This window comes from Ascidiella aspersa, chromosome 8 (assembly GCF_963924565.1).
Source record: "Ascidiella aspersa chromosome 8, kaAscAspe10.2, whole genome shotgun sequence".
In the NCBI taxonomy this organism is placed as follows: domain Eukaryota; kingdom Metazoa; phylum Chordata; class Ascidiacea; order Phlebobranchia; family Ascidiidae; genus Ascidiella; species Ascidiella aspersa.
The window spans coordinates 11501260-11519406 of NC_139454.1; the positions used below are offsets into that span (position 1 = coordinate 11501260).

At 45.2% G+C, this 18147-nt stretch overlaps 1 protein-coding gene across 1 annotated transcript; it reads right to left on the reverse strand.

Annotated features, from left to right (window-relative positions):
* Nucleotides 1–578: 578 nt before the first annotated feature.
* On the reverse strand, nt 579–17824 carry LOC146136112 (uncharacterized). The gene is made up of 5 exons (XM_083394950.1): nt 15967–17824; nt 4489–4629; nt 3497–3642; nt 2954–3085; nt 579–2635 (listed from the first exon to the last, which is right to left on the reverse strand). The coding sequence occupies exons 1-5, from the start codon at nt 17702–17704 to the stop codon at nt 2078–2080; spliced, it is 2715 nt and encodes a 904-aa protein (XP_083251076.1). The 5' UTR covers nt 17705–17824; the 3' UTR covers nt 579–2077.
* Nucleotides 17825–18147: the final 323 nt, after the last annotated feature.

Here is an 18147-nt window from a genome sequence, read left to right on the forward strand (position 1 = left end):
TTTGTAGGATATCAGAACTTTCTCAGTAGAAAAAGAAATAATCAATAGTATGTGAACAGCGAAAAGTGCGTCATACAAATTTGCAGCTTGGTTTGTGTCGAGGCATGCTGCAAGTTCTAATTCCCCCACCCAGCAATATACAAGCAACGCACAGATCGATAAAGGCAGTGAGGCACATCAGCATTAATCATCGATCTTCGATTATAATTATTCCAATCTATAAAAAAATACGTTTCCAAGACAAAAAACGTAGGTTTGCGTACCCTGTAAAGCTAGAGGTGTATTTAGGGCTAGGCAAAGTGTTGTTCAGATTATGTTTCGACTGCTTACACCTAATTCTGGCGGTTTTTGACTAAACACCTACTTTCGGGCATTGTTCCTATTATCGTCTTATTTCGAACTGTGTTTAATTGCCATGATTATCTTGTGTTAAACTATCTCTACGGAGAAAGTTCTTTAGGAAAATAATTATCAACAGTTTAAAGCACCTAACCTAATTCCTTTCAAGTTTCATTTCGGATCTCTGATAATCAAAAATATTTTAAACACACAAAAAAACAGCATGTTTTACTGTTTTGTTTTCACATTTATTTCTGCAGTGTCTTTCCGGTGCGAAAAAAAGACAAACGCGCTTTTGCCACAAAGGCAGCATTAGGGACAAAAATGAAGGATTCAAACAAACGTCAATAAATAATAAGCCAAAATATCATGGCTTGATCACAAACACAAACAACAATTTCCAAATAAAGACTCCGGCAAAAGTAAGACAAATTTGATGTCTGCAGTTTTTTCTTTGTTTTTTGTCTATGCTTTGATGAAATTACTAAAAAAATGCACCAAATTCGTGTCGAAAACGAATAAAAAGTGAAGGATTTTTGCGCCGAGGTATACAGACACACTGAAACAAAAATAAACACAATTGGAAGAAAAAGGAAACAACGGTAACACATAGGGGATTTTCCAACTAGACTAGTGTGACGCCTAACCAGCAGTAGGCAACAGCCACAATGCATATTGTTATTATTTTCGTTGCGACACAGTGCTATTTTTCAAGGGGCTGTGTATGGGGTATATTGGATTAAATTTGAAAGGTCATATTTCGCATTTAACACTCAAAAATCAACTAACAGTACTCCTTCGGGTTGGTATGTTATCATAAATTTCACAGTGAAGGCGTTGTGTTATTACAGCTGGGGTCGGTCGTATAGGTACATTTTACAATTACTTCGGAAATAATTAAAAAAAGTTGTTTAGTTTTGTCAGTAGGTAGCGTAAACAATAAACATGCATTGTCCGTCTCAAACGAAACAGAAAAGTGCCAAAAAACGGCCAAGGAGGAAAAAATTAGGTTTGGTCGGCGAGACTTGGGACTAAACGTTTTTTGGTTTGTTGTTTAATTGTATTATACTTTTTTCAAAACGTATAGGCTTTAGTTTAACTGAGGTAGGGTAGGGAAGGCTAAGATAGAGAGAAGAGAGAAAGATAGGGAATAATTGAATACTGTGTTCATGTCGAGACGTGGTAAATATAACATACAATATCGCCAAGGTTGTTTCACTAAAAAGTCATGAAAGCAACAAGTGTTATTGGAGTTAATGACAAAAGAGCAAGGAAAAAAAAAGTTAAGAAAAGTGCTTTAAAATTAAGCGAAGTACGTTTTTATTTGAAGCAGACAAAATTTTCTTGTTAAATAATAATGGGACGCAAAACGAAAACTTATTTGATTAAATTATTTCTTAAGGACAAAAAAGTGATATCGATAATGACAATAATAATAATAATAATAATAGTAGTAATAATATAAGTAATAAAATAACGTCGAAAACGCAATATAGTATTGATAAAGACAAGTCTTAAATAAAGTAGCCCCAACTGCGCTCGGAGGGAAAAGCAACATCGAACCGTAACAAGTCCCGCACCAAGTTTCGCTTCTTTTTCATTTCAAAAAAGGCGACAAAACTTGGCAAGGGCAAAAAGCACTATCGCCTTCAAAATGTTCTATTGCTGAGAGCTGTCAATTACCTAACGATTAAGATGTCAAGGGTCGAATGAGGTGCAGGCGCGAACGGACGTTTCGTTATGACCTCACAATGCACTCGCTGGCTTGCAGAGGAACGGGCGAGCTCTGCCCCCCCAACATCATTGGGGTAAAGCTGGGGTCCTGCTGGTGGTAGACCCCCTGGAATGGGTTGGTGCCGGGTGAAATTGCAGATTTGGGGGGACTCTGTGGAGTCGAAGGAATGTATCCGCTACCGGGGTTCCTGTACAGTTCACGGGTGCTCATCACCCCATTTTGGGGGTTACTTGGGGGGCTGCTCTGGGCGGTACAGCCCCGGGCAAGCCAAGGGTGGGCAATTACCTCTTGCAGCGTGAGACGTTTGTTTTGATCTTTCTGCAGCATCGTAGCTATCAGGTGTCGACACGCGTCACTGGTCGTTGTCTGCGCGCGCTTGTGACGTAGCTCGCACGCAATAATGTCCTTCTCCTTCTGGAAGGGAACCTCGGCTTCAACCATTGTGTAAAGCAGAACTCCGAGCGACCAGGCATCGACCCGTTTGCCCATGTAGCGACGCTCAATGAACCACTCCGGGGGGTAAAATTCCGGGGTACCGGCAAACTCGGTGTACGCTGCCTCCTGTGAGCGAAACAAATTGCTTGTTAAACTACTATTGCAGTGAATAAAGAGACCGCCTCGATAGGGGAAATTTAGTTTTACACACCCAAAACTACAGAACCGTACATGTACAAAATAAAGTAATTAATTTTCATTTAAGTTTTAAATCTTTTTAAATCGAGAAGATCTTTCAATAGGAAAAATAAAAAGGCTTTATCTAACAAAATTCGCTTTGTAGTCGTAATATTTATTTAAAACCGCAACCGATGTGTTTAGGGTGTTTTTTATTTGTTGGATGTCGTTGAAGTCCACTAAATTTAACCGCTCACACTTTGTTACCTTCATAATCGTTCCGCATCCGAAATCGATGAGTTTCGCTTCGGAAGTGTGGAGGTTCAGGAGAACGTTTTCATCTTTGATGTCGCGGTGAACGACCCCGTTGTCATGGCAATGGATAACTGCTTCCACGATCTGGTGGACGTAAAAGTTACACGATTAGTTGGATACAACGATTGCCTGAAATTAAGTAATCTTTTTGCACTAATTAGTTATGCCCAGGACTATAAGGTGTCGAATTTTTTTACTTAAAATTATCGTCATACATGATAATGCCATATGGTTAAACTTTTTAACACGTGATTTTTTTAAAGCACTATTATTTTAACAGCACAATTGGGGCAGTCCTGAGAAAACAGATAACTGAGTTGTTGCTTCACATCTTTATGTTATACGTAACGACACCGAAACACTCTTTATTCTGCTAGCAATAAAAACAGCGCCCTCGTTGCTTTATGGCGCCCAACTGGACTCTGACGTCACGCCTCGTTTCACGCCCGAACGCACAAGCACGAAGGCAAAAAGGCAAGGCGAAGAAAGACGCACCTGTCTAAAGATATTGCGGGCCACGTTTTCCGGTAGGGCGCCGTGCTGGTTCAAGTAGTCAAACAGGTCGATGACAGGCTGCGGCCGTTCCATCACTAGGATGTAGCTGTTGCGACGCTCGTACCAGTCCAACATGCCGATCACGCCTGTAGCGCACAAAAACAACAAAGGTTAGTCGCGCGTGTAAGTGGATGCCTGGGCGATGGGCGCGACGCACCACAGCGCTAAAGTGCCACCCGCGATTAATTTTTGTAAAGGCGCAGGTGCAGCTGCTGTTGCTGCTGCTGATACTGCTGATGCTGCGAATGTTCGCCGTAGCAGTGGCTACTCCCAAACCGGGTGGGATGAGATTGTTTTACCAAGAACCGGATCGCGTTTACTGCGGAACCGAAAAAGAAACAAGTCACGTTTATCGCGGGAAACTGCTCCTAAATCTATCGGAAACTGGGACCGCGGACGCTTTTCAGGCTTTCGCGCCCTTGTCACGTTTTAGGGCCATTCAAACTAGAGCGCCCAACCGAAAGTGGCTGATAGCACTCTGGGAGCCCTTCGAGGACAGCTCTTTTAGGTCCAACATACGACACGGTAAGAAAGCGTCAGGCGGGAACGGCGTTTAACTCCACAGGCGTGCCTCAGCGCTCGTAAAAAGCGGTGGAATAGGTAACGCTGTAATGCGAACTGGCGGGCAGTGCGTGGGTGACGCCTCACTAATTTGCACCCGGCCGTTGTTTGAGAGCGGCCGCCAGAATCGGTTCTTGCGCCTCAGGGGATGGGCAGTTTTACAAAGCGAAAGGGAACAAATAACTCCGTCACTGCCAAAAGGCAGTAACATCGTATTTGAGGGCTTTTTTCAAACTGAAGTAGATGGTGTCAATTCAAATCAAAGTGATATATCTTTTTTAATTGCACCTTTTCTCTCTTTAAAATGCAATGGGTGAGCCGACTATAATGTTGTAAAAGAGACTAAAAACAAAAAAACTTTTCGTTGTTACCTTTATTGCCAGACGCGGCGGCTCTGTGCAGAAGCTCAAACTCGATGGGAACAACTCTCCCGTCCAGTTTACCCCATCGCTTCACCTTTGCTTTGGGCACCTGCTTGATGGCTACTTGCACGTTGTCAGCCTTGCGGGTTCCTGAAAGCAAAACAGTTAAGGGTAAACAAGGGATTAAGAGCAAAAACCTAATCTGTTTTGCACGCAAAAACGAATATCAGGAAATAAGTTGTTAATAACTTGGAAGCTTGTAGCATTGAATTAAAAGAAAAATAAAGAGCGCATATGATCATCTTTCAGGTTTGTTTACTCGTGATAATTCGAGCGGTGTGGCCCGTGTGGAAAAGTCATTAACACCGGGTTTCGTGATTGACGCAGTCCAAAGTCGCTGGGTAAAAGCAATTAACGACGCCGGCGCGGCAGTGCCAGGGCAATCAACGGGCAGCGAAACGTCCAAACGAAATCTTGAGGCGCGACAACCTTGAGTGACCCCTGGCGGCTTAGGGCGGGACGCGCCTTTCCGCGCTTTCACTCGCGAGTCCGCTGACCTCAATAGCAAGCTGCCAGCACACAGCTACATTGATCGCTCAGCGGGCGTCGGGCGTGTGCGAAGCCTCGCGGCATTGATCACAAGTTGGCCAATCCACGGCCGATTCAAACTTTGTTTTTTCGCGACAGATTTCGTGCGACAACATCGCGCCGTGGAGCAAAAGGTGGGGCGAAAAATTGTCAGTTAATGATATTATCATAGAGCGAGTGAACTACCAAAGGGTTCTAAATAAAAAGGAAGATAATTCAGGAAAAGGAAATCGGCCACTTTCTATTGGGGCGTGTGTTGGCCAACTGCCTGCTGTTATGCTAGTGTAGGGGGAGGGAGGGGGCAATCACTCAAACTTGCACCAGCACAAAGTCTGCTAGTTACTGTGAGCTGCTCTAGCAGGTTGAGCACCCGGCGGCTCGACATATGCTAGTGCATAAAAAGCATTGAGCCTTTTAACCACAAGTAGTTTACTATTGATTAAGATGTATTTCGTTAAACTAAGTGAACGTCAACAGTGGCAAAGCAAACGCCACCAAATCCCAAGCCGATGGCCGAAACGACTGATTTTTGCACCCAGTCGCTGCAATATAGCAAATGCACACAGCTTGCTTTCTGCGGGGAACAACGCTAGGTGTATGGGAAGGGGGCTACCTAGCTCTGGCGCCATGACCCGCATTAATATTTCAACACCCCTCCGCGTCTGAAGTGTGTCAAACCGCACCGAACGAAAGCCACTAAAGTGACGCCCCAAAGCAAGCAGTTATAAACGCAAAACACAAACTGGTAAATAATAAAGAACAGCAAAACGTCGCAGTCAACACCATGTCCACTTCATAAGTTATTTTTAAAGCATTCCTATAAGATCGCATAACTGTTATCTAGCTATTAGTAATATAAACACGTCTGTTACAGTAGTTCAGCAGTGGGTTAAATATAAACACGTCTATTACAGTAGTTCAGTAGGGGGTTAAGTAAATTTTCGAAAGATCAAAAACCGTAATCCAGTCTCGTGGTTCAAGTCTCCTAGAGACAATTACAATTACCAGAGGAGCTGTTTTTGATTTATATCTCCTAGAGACCGTCAACAAAAAATAACGAAGTAATTGAAGTCAAAAAAAATATAGCGTTCTTTACGACCCAGAAATACAATTGCATCGCCAAAAACAGTTCCGACGGCATGCGTCGTTCGACGTCACAGAAGGCAGCGCAGGGATGGCGCAGTGCACGTCAGACGAAATCTATTTTTATCGACGCGCAATGGATTTGGACCAAACGAAAAAACGGGCGTTTCTCGGGCCTTTTTTTAAGCGAATGTAATGACGGCTTGAAACTCACTCTTGGCGTGGAGAATATAACAGGTGAGTGTATTTATGGCTATAGTGGGAAATCCAGGGGAAAATAATTATTGACAGCTAATTTTAAGATAAATTTTACACATTTTTTTTTATAAAAAAAAACACAGGGTCACAATGGGCGAGGTAAAATCATATGCTGGTGATTTACTAATATGCCTATAAATACTGAATTGTGACCTTAATTTAAACGTGATCGTAAATTTGGCAGTAGAAGGTCTATTCATACTCCTGTCAACGTTGAAAGCAGTCGAACCGCCGACATCAAATCGAACGAGAAGCAAACAACACGGGACACTTCTGGATACGGAAAATATTTGCGCGAGGGATTAAACAGTTCGTTCTAAAAATAGCGCGGGCTCGCTAACAAGCGAGAATGGCGTCGGGTGGAAAAAGCGCTCTTTGTTGTGACGTGATAATGAAGTATCGCGTTTCTACGGGGGAACGCAAGCAAGCAATGGCCAACGAATTCCTACTCGAAGGAAGACTCGCTATTTGCGAGTTGTAGAATCCTTCTGGTTAATGTAACCAAACCAACCGGGCCTTGTATAACTGTAGAGATAATATCCCATCAGGTTAACACTATTTTAACGCTTCCTTTTAAAGGCCCATCGCTCAGCATGTATGCGTATGTTTCCAAATGTTGCGAAATGTGTTTTTGGTGTTCGCTTAATATGACGCCAGTAATGAAGGTTCGTTAAAAAATAAGTCGGCCGTGGCCCAAAAGTTCACTTTATTGCGCAACACTGTCGGAGTTTGACCCAGTTAAATGAGTCATAGAGGCCGAAGCAGTCCGGGGTAAATCACCATTACGTGCCGCACACACGCTGTGATGTGATATCGCACTGGCGGTCGTCAAAAGGTCCTGGTTGTAAAGAGTAAGCGAGAAAGGCGGGACCAACATTAAAATAAAGTCGATCAAATTTGGACCTACACTTTAAGGTTGCAGCGGCAGAAATCTTCACTAATACATAAAATATTAGCGAAGCATTGCGAAGTGCTGTATGTTGGCTAATCCTGTTAAAGTGACAACTTCTAATGAGAATGATGCCGAGTGTGAATTTCTGGGAAAATCACTAGGCAACACTACGCGCGTATGACTGTCACACAAAAATTCGAATCACTTAAATTTGATTGTCCTTAACCTAAAACGTGGATTGTCCTTAACCTAAAACGTCCCGGATTACAAGCGAAAATCACATGCATTTTACATAAATAGAAGGTTAGATATTAAAAGAAAAATTTTGAAGACTCGAGTTTCTTTAAACTGTGACCTATTACCTATACAGTGTGGTTTTATTACAGTCGGTGTGAACAAGTGGTTGATTACAGTACCTTGTTCGTGACACAGTAATAAATAAAGCATTAGACGTGGTTTCGGATAGATCACACACACATTACTAAGACGGCTGCCCTTTCAATATCGGTCCGATCAAGATTAGAAGGTAGGATTAGTATCACAGTAAGACCCTGGTTGAAATTATACGTCCATCGCACCGAAGCGCGACTGGTAAACCTGGGTGATTTGGGTTGCTTTAGGTTTAGGAGGAACAATACGCCCTGAACTCTATGATTAATTTCGATTGCTGATCGATAGCTTGGTTTAAAAAAATAAACACTATTTGTTAAAAAAAAACTCGTAAAAATCGCGCCTTCAGTTACTCGACGTATAACTACTGTATTGTGGGCGGAAAACAAATCGGATTGCACAACTCAAAAGCTACTTAGGATATGACAAAGGCAAACGGTTTGCGTGCGAGCTGGTGGTCCAATTGCTCACAGGGCGCATCCACAATTAGTGCACAGCGCCAGTCGAACGGCGCAAATTATAAATCGCAACTGGCATTTCCCGCATAATGTATTTCCTGGTGCATTATCGCCAAACAGTTAACCCGACGACCTTCCTTGCATAGTCATGCGGCGAGTTTGTTTGCGGGTCATTTTCGCTAAACCACTGGGGCGAAATAAATTTTCAACATTGAAAGTTACTATTGGTGACTTTTGAAAGACGCTCGGATAAAACATTGCATTGGCTGAGCGCAGTCAGACAACAAAGTGACCCAAGTGTATTTTTAACTTCCAGGGATTTGAAAACCGTCTTCAGCCTGGAGTGTTATACAATAATTAAAGCGAGTACATTGCCTTTCTAATGATGTCACCACATTTAGTCCACGTAATACTTCTGTCATGAACGAGTGTGGGAAAGCGAGACCTCGCCAGCAACAGCATACCAGCTTATAACATTCGAAGAACCTTCTTCTACCATAGACGGTCGACTTTTTGCGTGTAAAAAGGGCGACTTCGACAGGAATCAAGATCCGCCGTGCGCATGGCAAGGTGGTGAATAATGTATGAGCTGGGAAGCGCGGACGTTGCGAAACCGAAGATACCGCGTCTCATGTGGCACTGGGTGCCTTTACTTCCATGCGAGGAAAGGCAAGTGCCATGCGGGAACTAGAAACTGTTTGCTTTATAATGGACCATATGCGAGACATATACCTCTACATTACACCTTTTTTAAATTTGTAAAGAGTAGGGTGGATCGGTGCACCGGTTGAGGTCTACGAATTATTTTAGGAAAACACATTTATTATGCTATTAGCGTTTCAATAGTGTTAACTAGGGGACATCAATTGGCTGTTTAGGTTGATTTTTACATAATTTTAATGTAAACTTTTTATTGATTGTCTCGCGATGGTTCACTCCCAAGGATACAGCGTAGACGATAAACCTTTCTACCCAAACTATCTTCACCACTAAGCTGTCACGAAATGTGAAACCGCTACATTCTGGGACGCGAGATAAGACCTGCCGAACCAAGTTATGAGACAAAGGCGGTGGCTGATTGCCGGTTGCAGGGCTATAATTACCCGTGGTAAATAAGCACGCGCGTCAATGCACTGAAGAGAAGAAGCTGACATCCGGATGCGACTGGTTAAGTAGATTGAGCGAGCTTTCTAAACTCCGCGCACAAACGAAGCCAGCGACCTCATTTTTGCCATTCGTTGCCAGGGTTGGGAAACTGCAGTGCGTCAGTGCGCATTTCAGGGATTTGTGGGATTAGAAAGCTTAAGGAAATGAAATCGCAGCACGTTAATGACGGTCGTCACTGGCCTTGCCCGCTCAACACTTAGTGTGCTGTACGTACAGCTGAAAGAAGTGCTTGGGTGTTTTAAACCCGGTAATCATACACGCGCACTTTATAATCCCAAGAAATTCAGCAGCTCACATCATACCCTTTTTAGAAAAGTTCTCCGGTTCTTAAACATTAAGTGGTCCGCACTGGTGTGTTCATTCACAAAAAAGCACCACCTGAGAGCGAGTGTGATTTCCCCGGTAACATTCAGTTTTGCGTGAATTTGATCGATCAGGATTTCCTTTTAAACTCGTGGGAAACGCCGCAAGTTCACTTCCTGGTGTGACACGGCGGCTTTTCGTGCTTCCGCGTGTGACAACATGGTACCGCTTTCTATGGAGGAATAGAGAAAGCAGTTTCATGTTTGACAATGGACGAAATTATAATTTCGTTTTGAAATAAACCCGCTCCGGACAGCATGGCATGAATGTTTATGATACACCTGTTTTTCACAGTTGATTGCTCGTTTCCACATTGACTAATACCTTGCGAATTTCGACATAAAGAAAGTGTTGTTTTTCTGATCTCAATATCACGATTTCGCTCGCCTCTGTGACGAAACAATGAGGCAGCAACACAGACGCAACACGCGACAGAAAACAAAGAAACCGAAAGCGAACATCGTCAGCAACCAGGACACTTTGCTGTGTGTATATGTTGCTTCGATATCGTTCTTTAATCGTCAACGCCGCACTGTCTTCGTATAACATAACACAAAGATACAAGCGTTGAATTCAATCTAAAGCGCGTCCGATTGTCGTAAAGTTCCAAAAGAACAATTCTAATTTGTTTTTAGGTTTTACCACTCATAACCGCCAATTCGTATAAGGCGTTCAAAGTATACGCAGTAATTTTTAGGGACGCGTCTTGGTCGCGGCAGTTTCCTGTGGCCATCGCGCGGGCGGACAAAGGATGGAAACGACGTGGCAGCGTTCCGGTCGCGTGAGCTTATGCTGCGCCGTAAACAACGAGACAGATGTGCGCGAAACAGCAGCAGTGGCGACCACGCCACGCAAGAGCAATAAAACGAGCAGCGCATCGGTGCTGTAAAGGCGATGGCGACAGCAGCGATGAATCAGAATCAGCACAAGAACCCCCAGCGCTCCGTCGCCGCAACTGCTGTTGTATCTGCTGCTGGCACGCTACGTTGACCAGGTCGAGCCTGGTACGAGCCGAAGTTGCTTTGATGAGCCGACGCTCAACAGTCGCGCGAACAAACGATAACGCCGCTCGGGCGAAGGTAAGCGTTTTATTGCCGCCCGTGCGAGCAAACCTACGCGCGCGCGGTGCACAAGTCAGCCGTCTGGCTCCCATCCGTCCGGATGCAGCCGCCACTTGTTGCCGCGCGGTCGTCGATCGTACGCCCTTTCTTTGTGTTTCCGAGGAGCAGTTTCGCACACGCAACAGGTAGCAGTTCGAACTATGATACAGATTTGCCTCCCAGCGCCAAATGGCAATCAAGCAGCATTACAATTGGTCTCATGCCGAACGTTATTTACCGGGCGACCGTTTAGAGCAGTGATTCCCAAACTTTTTTTCTCGCGTACCATTTTGAGCTTCTGTACAGTGTTCATGTACCACCTAAGTTACATCCGACTAGAATATCTCAAAGTATAACTATTTTAGCATGTAGCTGTATTAAAGTTTAACAAATGTCATTCAAGGAAGACATAAAAGCCATAAATTAAACAAACAAAGCACAGCAGATAGTTCTAATGCGATAGATGTAGTTGTTTGTTCTCCACCATCTGCTAACAATTGACGTTTTATTATCTTGAACAAGATAAGTGTTACGTCATAAACGTGCGAAATCTCAAATTAAAGGTAACTAAAACGCAACATTGCAAATTTCCCAATCTGAAAGTTTCCGGAAATTTATACAGATGCTTTAGTCGCGTACCACCTGAAAGACTCTCGCGTACCACCGGCGGTACGCGTACCACAGTTTGGGAACCACTGGTTTAGAGAAAAGAGGCCAAACCACGCTAGGCGCAAACGATCAAACGGCTTGAAAACGTTAAGGCGAGTAGCTAGTTTAAAGTCCACCGGGATGAAATCGTTCGACCTTGAATGCTCTGCCGTGCTGTGGCGGCGTGCGGTTAAACGTTGCCGTCACACAGTTGTTTTTTTGCGGAGCGAGGACGTGACGTCGTACACGTTGCCTGGGGTGATGCATCACAAACGAAGAGGTGTCGCAGAAATGTGCTGGCCAGCTTCCCAACGACGTAAAACAACAACAACAACAACCAGGGACTAACTCCCAGAGTTGCTATCTAAAGACGTTAACATTCTGTAGATAAATAGAATTCTTCTACGTGCTAGTTTGCACTTTTGCCAAAACGTTTCTGCAGTTAGAATGGCGGCAAAGGTGAAAGCAAACGTTAACCAGTAACTCTTATCAACGAGGCTAGGCGTTCAACAAGAGATCTCTAGCTGAAAGACAACAAACAAGCGCGTCGCGTAGGAAGCCGAGCAGTTGGTTTGCCTGCCAGCGCCATTTGCACCGCGGCATTCACACTAGCGGGTTTATTCTTTTCACTTGCAACAAGGGATCTTATATGGGCTTGGCGCATCCAAAGGCAGTCTGTCAAGCAGTGTCGGCGGCATTGGGCAGGCTGTGAGACGCGAAGCAGAAGCCGGGGCCAATCGATTCCTCGAATGGGACTCGACATCTGTCTGGGCCAGCGCGCTCACCATTTCTCCCGGGAGTAATAAGAAGAGACGAGTGGGCGCGATGAGTCGAGAGAGGGGAGTGGGTACAACAACACGGGCGCGACTGGAAATGGCACGAAACCGATTCTGTCGTATCCCTTGCCCTCTCCGTCCTATTGCTGACGCCAGCAATCTGTTTTTTTCAGCACCGCCCTGGCCGACGAGGTCGTTCATCAGACGCCGTCGCGGCACACTTGCCAGTCTGACGGTTTAGCTGCCGACGCGTTCCTAACTGTTTGATCATGAAAGTCACCGCCGAATTGGGAAGTGCCGCGTTGGGGGAATACAACAGTATTATAGCACACCACAGGAAGCGCATCAACCGTGAAAACAAAACGACAAGGGTAAACAAATGCCTTTACCACACTATTATTTACCCCATTCGTATGAGAACCATTCAACGGCGCGTTGTTTAACGGCAACAGCGCTTTAAATGCCGTTGCTTTTAAGTTTCCGGCAAAATTCATTTCTCAGTCCTGTTCTTGTCCAAACAGCGAGCCGTCAATTTTCCACTTAAAGCGACACCACAGAAAGGCCCATCGGAAACGGTCGCTGAGCTATTATTACGTCACAGTGAGGTGGCATCGCGCGTTGCTGGGTCGGAGGGCCGAGACGAACGGTGTGCTGCGCCAAAAACGTTGTTTTGGTTTCGAACGCCAAACAATGCGTCGGCGCCCGATAAACCATCGTTCAGCGCGCCGCGTATGACAGTAACGAAGTGTTTACAAAACAAAGCGTCGCAATGCAGCAGCATCGGCATCAGCAGCAACAACGGTCCCGAGAGTTCGGGGGGCAATTGTGAATAACTGGGGGATGATTAGCCAGTCCTGCGAGCGGATGTTTTGGTTTGACCATTGGCGACGCATGAATCACCCGCTCGCTTCTAAACAGAACAAACGATGCGCAGAAATACCCTCGCGCAAAGAATGCAATAGCGGGATTTCCGAAAGCCGGAAGTTCTAAGCAGCGAATTCGGAGCTGTGCAAGTAGTTTTTTTCTGGGGTCGATTTTGACGAAAAATATTCTTTAAAAAAGTCCTGAATCACTGTTTCATCACAGCTGGAACGGGTGTGTGAAGGCGGGGACTGTAGTGCAAACACACGACAAGACAGCACTGGGTTTTGAACTTTGGTCTGCATGCTCGACAATAACACATTGGTGATCAGCAGCACTCGGTTTAAACGATTAATGGAGTAGGCCTAGGAATTTAGTCAAATTGGCATATCAATAAATGAACGAGTTCTTTACTTTAATTGTAATTGAAAGATGTTTTGATGCAGCGTGTTTCGATTTGGAATTCGCAAATATGTACATATGTTATATTATAAGGTCAAATAATGTGCCACGCAGAAGCTGTCGCATATTTTCCTCAAAAAATCGTTGTGGCCAGAATGACCCTTCGGGTTCAGGTGACTTTGCGCTTTGATTCACGACTAACCGTAGCGTAATTTTACTTTGTATAGGCATTATCTATAAGCGTCTCACAGAAACCGGCCCAGACAAGTCCGGGCCCACCCATAACCGACCGTAGTTCCATCCGGGCGGGCGAGCACACAGCGACTAGAAAGCGTCACCGCAGCCAGCCAACAGGCGCCTGGAATGTGAAGCACGCACCTCGTTCACAGCAGCTCTTTTGCCGGACGGAGAAATAAGAGCTGGGGCTGAAATGACCGGCACACTGCGGTGGTTTGCAGCGAATGTTAGCCGTTTTTTTTAAGGTTTTTGATGCCGAAATGGTTATTTTGCGGTTTAGGCGCCTTTGTACCAAACCCTAAAAACAACAAAGGCGGGGTTCTACAGCATACACGCCCTACCCTTTATAAATTGCGCGCACAGCAAGGCTTCAAATGCAGTATGTTATAAAGTAAAAGCCTCTACTTAAATCAAAAGCGTCCAGCAGCAAAAAATTGGTTTTACTCTGTAAAAGATGTGATCGCACACAACTAACACAAGAGCTGACAAGGATGCCGACCGGTTCCAAGCTAAACAACAAGTGCGGAAAAGGGCGTACTGGCGTCGACTAAAACGGTGGCCTTACTGGCGTCGACAAAAACGGTGGTTCAAAGTGGCACGTGAATCGATCTCGCGGGTGCGTGGGTAAGCCAGGCACCTGGCAGGCTTAAGCAAGCACGCACCTTCCGTAACCTCGTGTACACGAGACGCGCCTCGCAAGCCAAACAAAGGAACGAGAACTGTTGGAGGCCGAGTGGGGTCGGCTGCGCGTGTTGGCCTTTGAACGGTATCCATTCGAAAACACGGGTCAAACGCCGGATACGGCAGGCACGTTGCTGCGCTCTTTTTAGTGCGTGGCGAATATAAAAACTTGTCACCGACTAGCTGCTGTTAAAGTAAATTGAAATTGTATTCGGGGCAAGTTCGCTCTGAGCGTCGGAAAATGCGGTTCGCTACTCTCAATAAACGTGACACGGTTTTCCCTGGCAAATCTAGCCTTGACGTCACCACGAGGCGTCACCGACCAGTTCAAATAGGCTTATTCCGCCCCACATAGTCCGCCCGTATTTAGCGTTTTGCCACGTCTGAATTGCAGGCGCGACACTCCCAGCACGGCGGAACGTTTGCCGTCGGCACACTTTCACATTTCCACACTTTCTTGCTTTGCGAGTTTGTGTCAACTTATCGCGTCTGCATTTTTGTTTTGTAGTTTTTCCCATGTGGGGCGGTATTATATGCCAAATGCGCTTTACTTTCCACTGCGTGCAAGCTCAGACATAAATATAGAAAGCGGCTTCACTAGCTCTGTAACAAAGTTAACCCTTGGAAATGCATACACAAACCAAAACATTGTAAAATTAGCATTTGACGTTAGATACCATTCTGACAAACGCAACCTGGTCGGCAACAAACACTACCAAGAACTACTTTGCTTGTGTTTACGCGAGGGCTCTCCGTGTTTAGAGGTTCAGGCTTTCGTCCGTTGAAAGCCGTCTTTTGAGCGCTGAAGGTTGCTGGACAATTAGAAGCGCCGGGCAACGTCGGGGAACCCTCTGTTTGCTTTCGAGGTTAGGTGCTGCGCGCCGTTGTAAAGTGCTGCTTTAACCTCGTTTAATGTGCATTGAGTGGATGGTTCTGGTTTGGCAACTTGGTGTGAGCCGCTTTGTAGATGCGACGTGTCCAAAAACGGATTGCGACATTTAAAAAGGCGATTTGCATGGTGGCCCCAAGCTTTTGCTAATGCTTTTTTTAGTATGGTTCTAGCGCTAAACAAACAGCAACATAATATTTTACCAACCAGCAGCTACTCAAGGCTGTCCGCAGCTTACGATAAAAAACACAAGGTATACATTGAGACAGTCCCGTCGATAAAGTGTTGACGACATTCGAAAAAACTCGAAGCGCAGTATGAAAAAACTCCGTGGGCTGATAACAGGACAAAACCATCAGGTCGCTTGTAAAATTGGCCAATTATATGCAGCAAGGGGAAATCAAAGGAGCGCTGGAAGAGCCGATTTTGCACAGGCGCAATCAAATCATGCAATTGGAACCTTAATAACGGTTGAAACATGGGGAGGGGTTTCTAAATATGGTTGACGCAAAACGGTCGCATGCGAACATAACAACTCTACAGAAGCTGGTAGAATTTTAATAATCGTACTTTAATTTTGTATGTTTACAACCAGATTATGGTATTTGATAAGGCACTGCTATTCTACGTCATAAATCAACTTTGAAGATCAAATTGAATCACAAAATATACAAAAAATAAGCAATAAACATACCTGCATAAACCGTTCCACCTCCTCCAACTCCAATAATGCCTCTGATGTCGTAAATCTTCTTAAAGGCGGAAGAGGATCGTTGCTGTGGATCGCTGCTGACGAGGGGAGGAGCTATGCGGATAACACTGGCGGATATGGACGTTGTCGCTGGAACACTTGGATCCTCAAAGACCACAGACGTTTGCTGTTGTTGAGAAGTAGGTTGCTCGACAGAAACTTGGATTGTGGGCTCCGGGACAGTGTTATCTTGCTTTCGACGTTGCTGACTCCTGGTGTGGTATCTGATCGGAGCGGCATCTTCTTGTGGAGCATATGGGTTGTTGTTATTGTTCTCGTCTGTGCCATTTTTCTTCGCTGTACTTCTCAAAAAATACCGCTCCCCAGTTGTCATAGGAGAAGCGAACACGGGCGATTCACTTTCTGTTGCATAGTAACAAGGTTGCTGCTGTTGATATGACATCATAGATGTGGGTACTGGGGAAGAAGAAACAATTCTTCCCACTGGAGGTCGTCCCACTCTTTTGGTTGGTCCCTTCTTTGCTCGTCGAACATTTTTTGCGGGCTTGGAAGGAGGTGCAGCGGCAAAAGGATTAGCTTTGCTCAACGCAACATCATTAGTATTAATGACAACATCACCAAGCCGTTGCTGTGGAGGTTTGGGAGCGGGTTCCATAGAAACGAAAACAACGTCGTCGTCCTCAGCACAGTTGTCATTCTTGGATCTCTTGTGCTGATGTTGCTCTGATGCATCCCGAGAAGTCATCTGGGAGGAGTCGCACAATCTTACTCCATTAACTCCAGCTGTGACCTCACTAGTGGAGGAAGACACTCGGCAACCGGCTCCATTGTGAGAAGCGTCTTCATCCGCTCGTCGCTTTCTTGGAGAAACTCCATTGATTGATGACGAAGAGCTTAATGATGAGGAAGAATATGAAGATAGGGTTGAAGACGTTGACATGTCGGAAACTTTCTTGCTTGAAGACGAGAAGATCACTGGCTGGTGATGGGAGTAATGTACCGATGACGAAGCTTGGAATAAAGCAGGATGAATGTGGTGGTTGCTTTGGCTCACTATGCTTCCCAGACTTCCACCGACACTACCAGCGGTCGGTGATGGAGGGGCAGATGACAATGACATCTTGCTGTCCCGGACAACGGTGCAATCACCACAAGCTCCTGTCGCACTAAATCGGTTCTTGTTCTTCAGCTCTTCGTTTGTGAAACCGAACGATGGGGATTGAACAGGATGATGACGTTGGCGGTAGTAGGCTTGTCTCCTTGCTGCCTGTTCCGAGGAAGGATTCGCTTGAACTAGCAGAGGTTGCGTAGGGGGCTGCATAGATACAGCAATCCCTGAAGGACCAGCAAACACGTTGTTGTTGTCACTGCGGCATTTTGGCACCTTATACTGCCGCTGCTCGATAGGGGTTTGAACCAAGCAGCCTTGGTAAATCGGGGCGTGCTCAACCCGCGGAGACATCAAGAGCTTCTCGTTTTCTTGATGACAGTAATCGACGTGGTTCATCGGAGCGTTGCGGTGGACAGGGACAGAAGAAGGAATTCCATTTGAGGCAAACCAAATGGCATCGTGGTCGGGAACACTCAGGCAGTTGAGTGCGTTGTGGACCTGATTGGTCACCAGCTGACAAACGCCCACTGTTGAATTAGACGAGTTTGGTGAGAAGGGGCAATAGCTGACTGCACTTTGACCAAGGTGGTGAAAGTTGTCGGTGGACATCGTGTTTGATGTGGCAGCGAGTTCACTTATTCGCTTTTAATGGGCGAAGTTCATTTCAAAGTTACGGCAAAGTAGGTTTTTAAATAAATATTTTATAAATATCTGTATAACAAAAAAGATGATGTTAAAGTTAGTCGCAAACACGCCTACAAAAAATAAGAATTTATTAATGCGACTTGTATAGCCCTTAACCCTTCCCAATGCTCAGTGCCTGGACTAAAATTTTCAACAAACAGACCAGATCACGCAATAGCTGGTTAATCTCACTGGGTAAATGACTGGCGTATTAGGACGATTAGCATTGGAAATTATATACACCTTATATTTTTTTACAAAAAAAATCCAACTGACTGTCTGCGCTCTTTAAAACGGGGCTGAGATGCGCCTTAAAAGCATACGAACGGCAGCCGCCTTGCTTCCCTCAGACAGGCACCAGCTGCCCA

Bases quoted from the DNA above. Each gene is read 5' to 3' on its own strand.
- LOC146136112 (XM_083394950.1), bottom strand. From the start codon at position 17,704: ATGTCCACCGACAACTTTCACCACCTTGGTCAAAGTGCAGTCAGCTAT. The intron at 4,630-15,966 runs GTATGTTTATTG...TTTTGCTTTCAG, and splicing joins AGGTGGAACGGTTTATGCAG to GAACCCGCAAGGCTGACAAC. The intron at 2,636-2,953 runs GTAACAAAGTGT...TTTCGCTCACAG, and splicing joins GATGCGGAACGATTATGAAG to GAGGCAGCGTACACCGAGTT.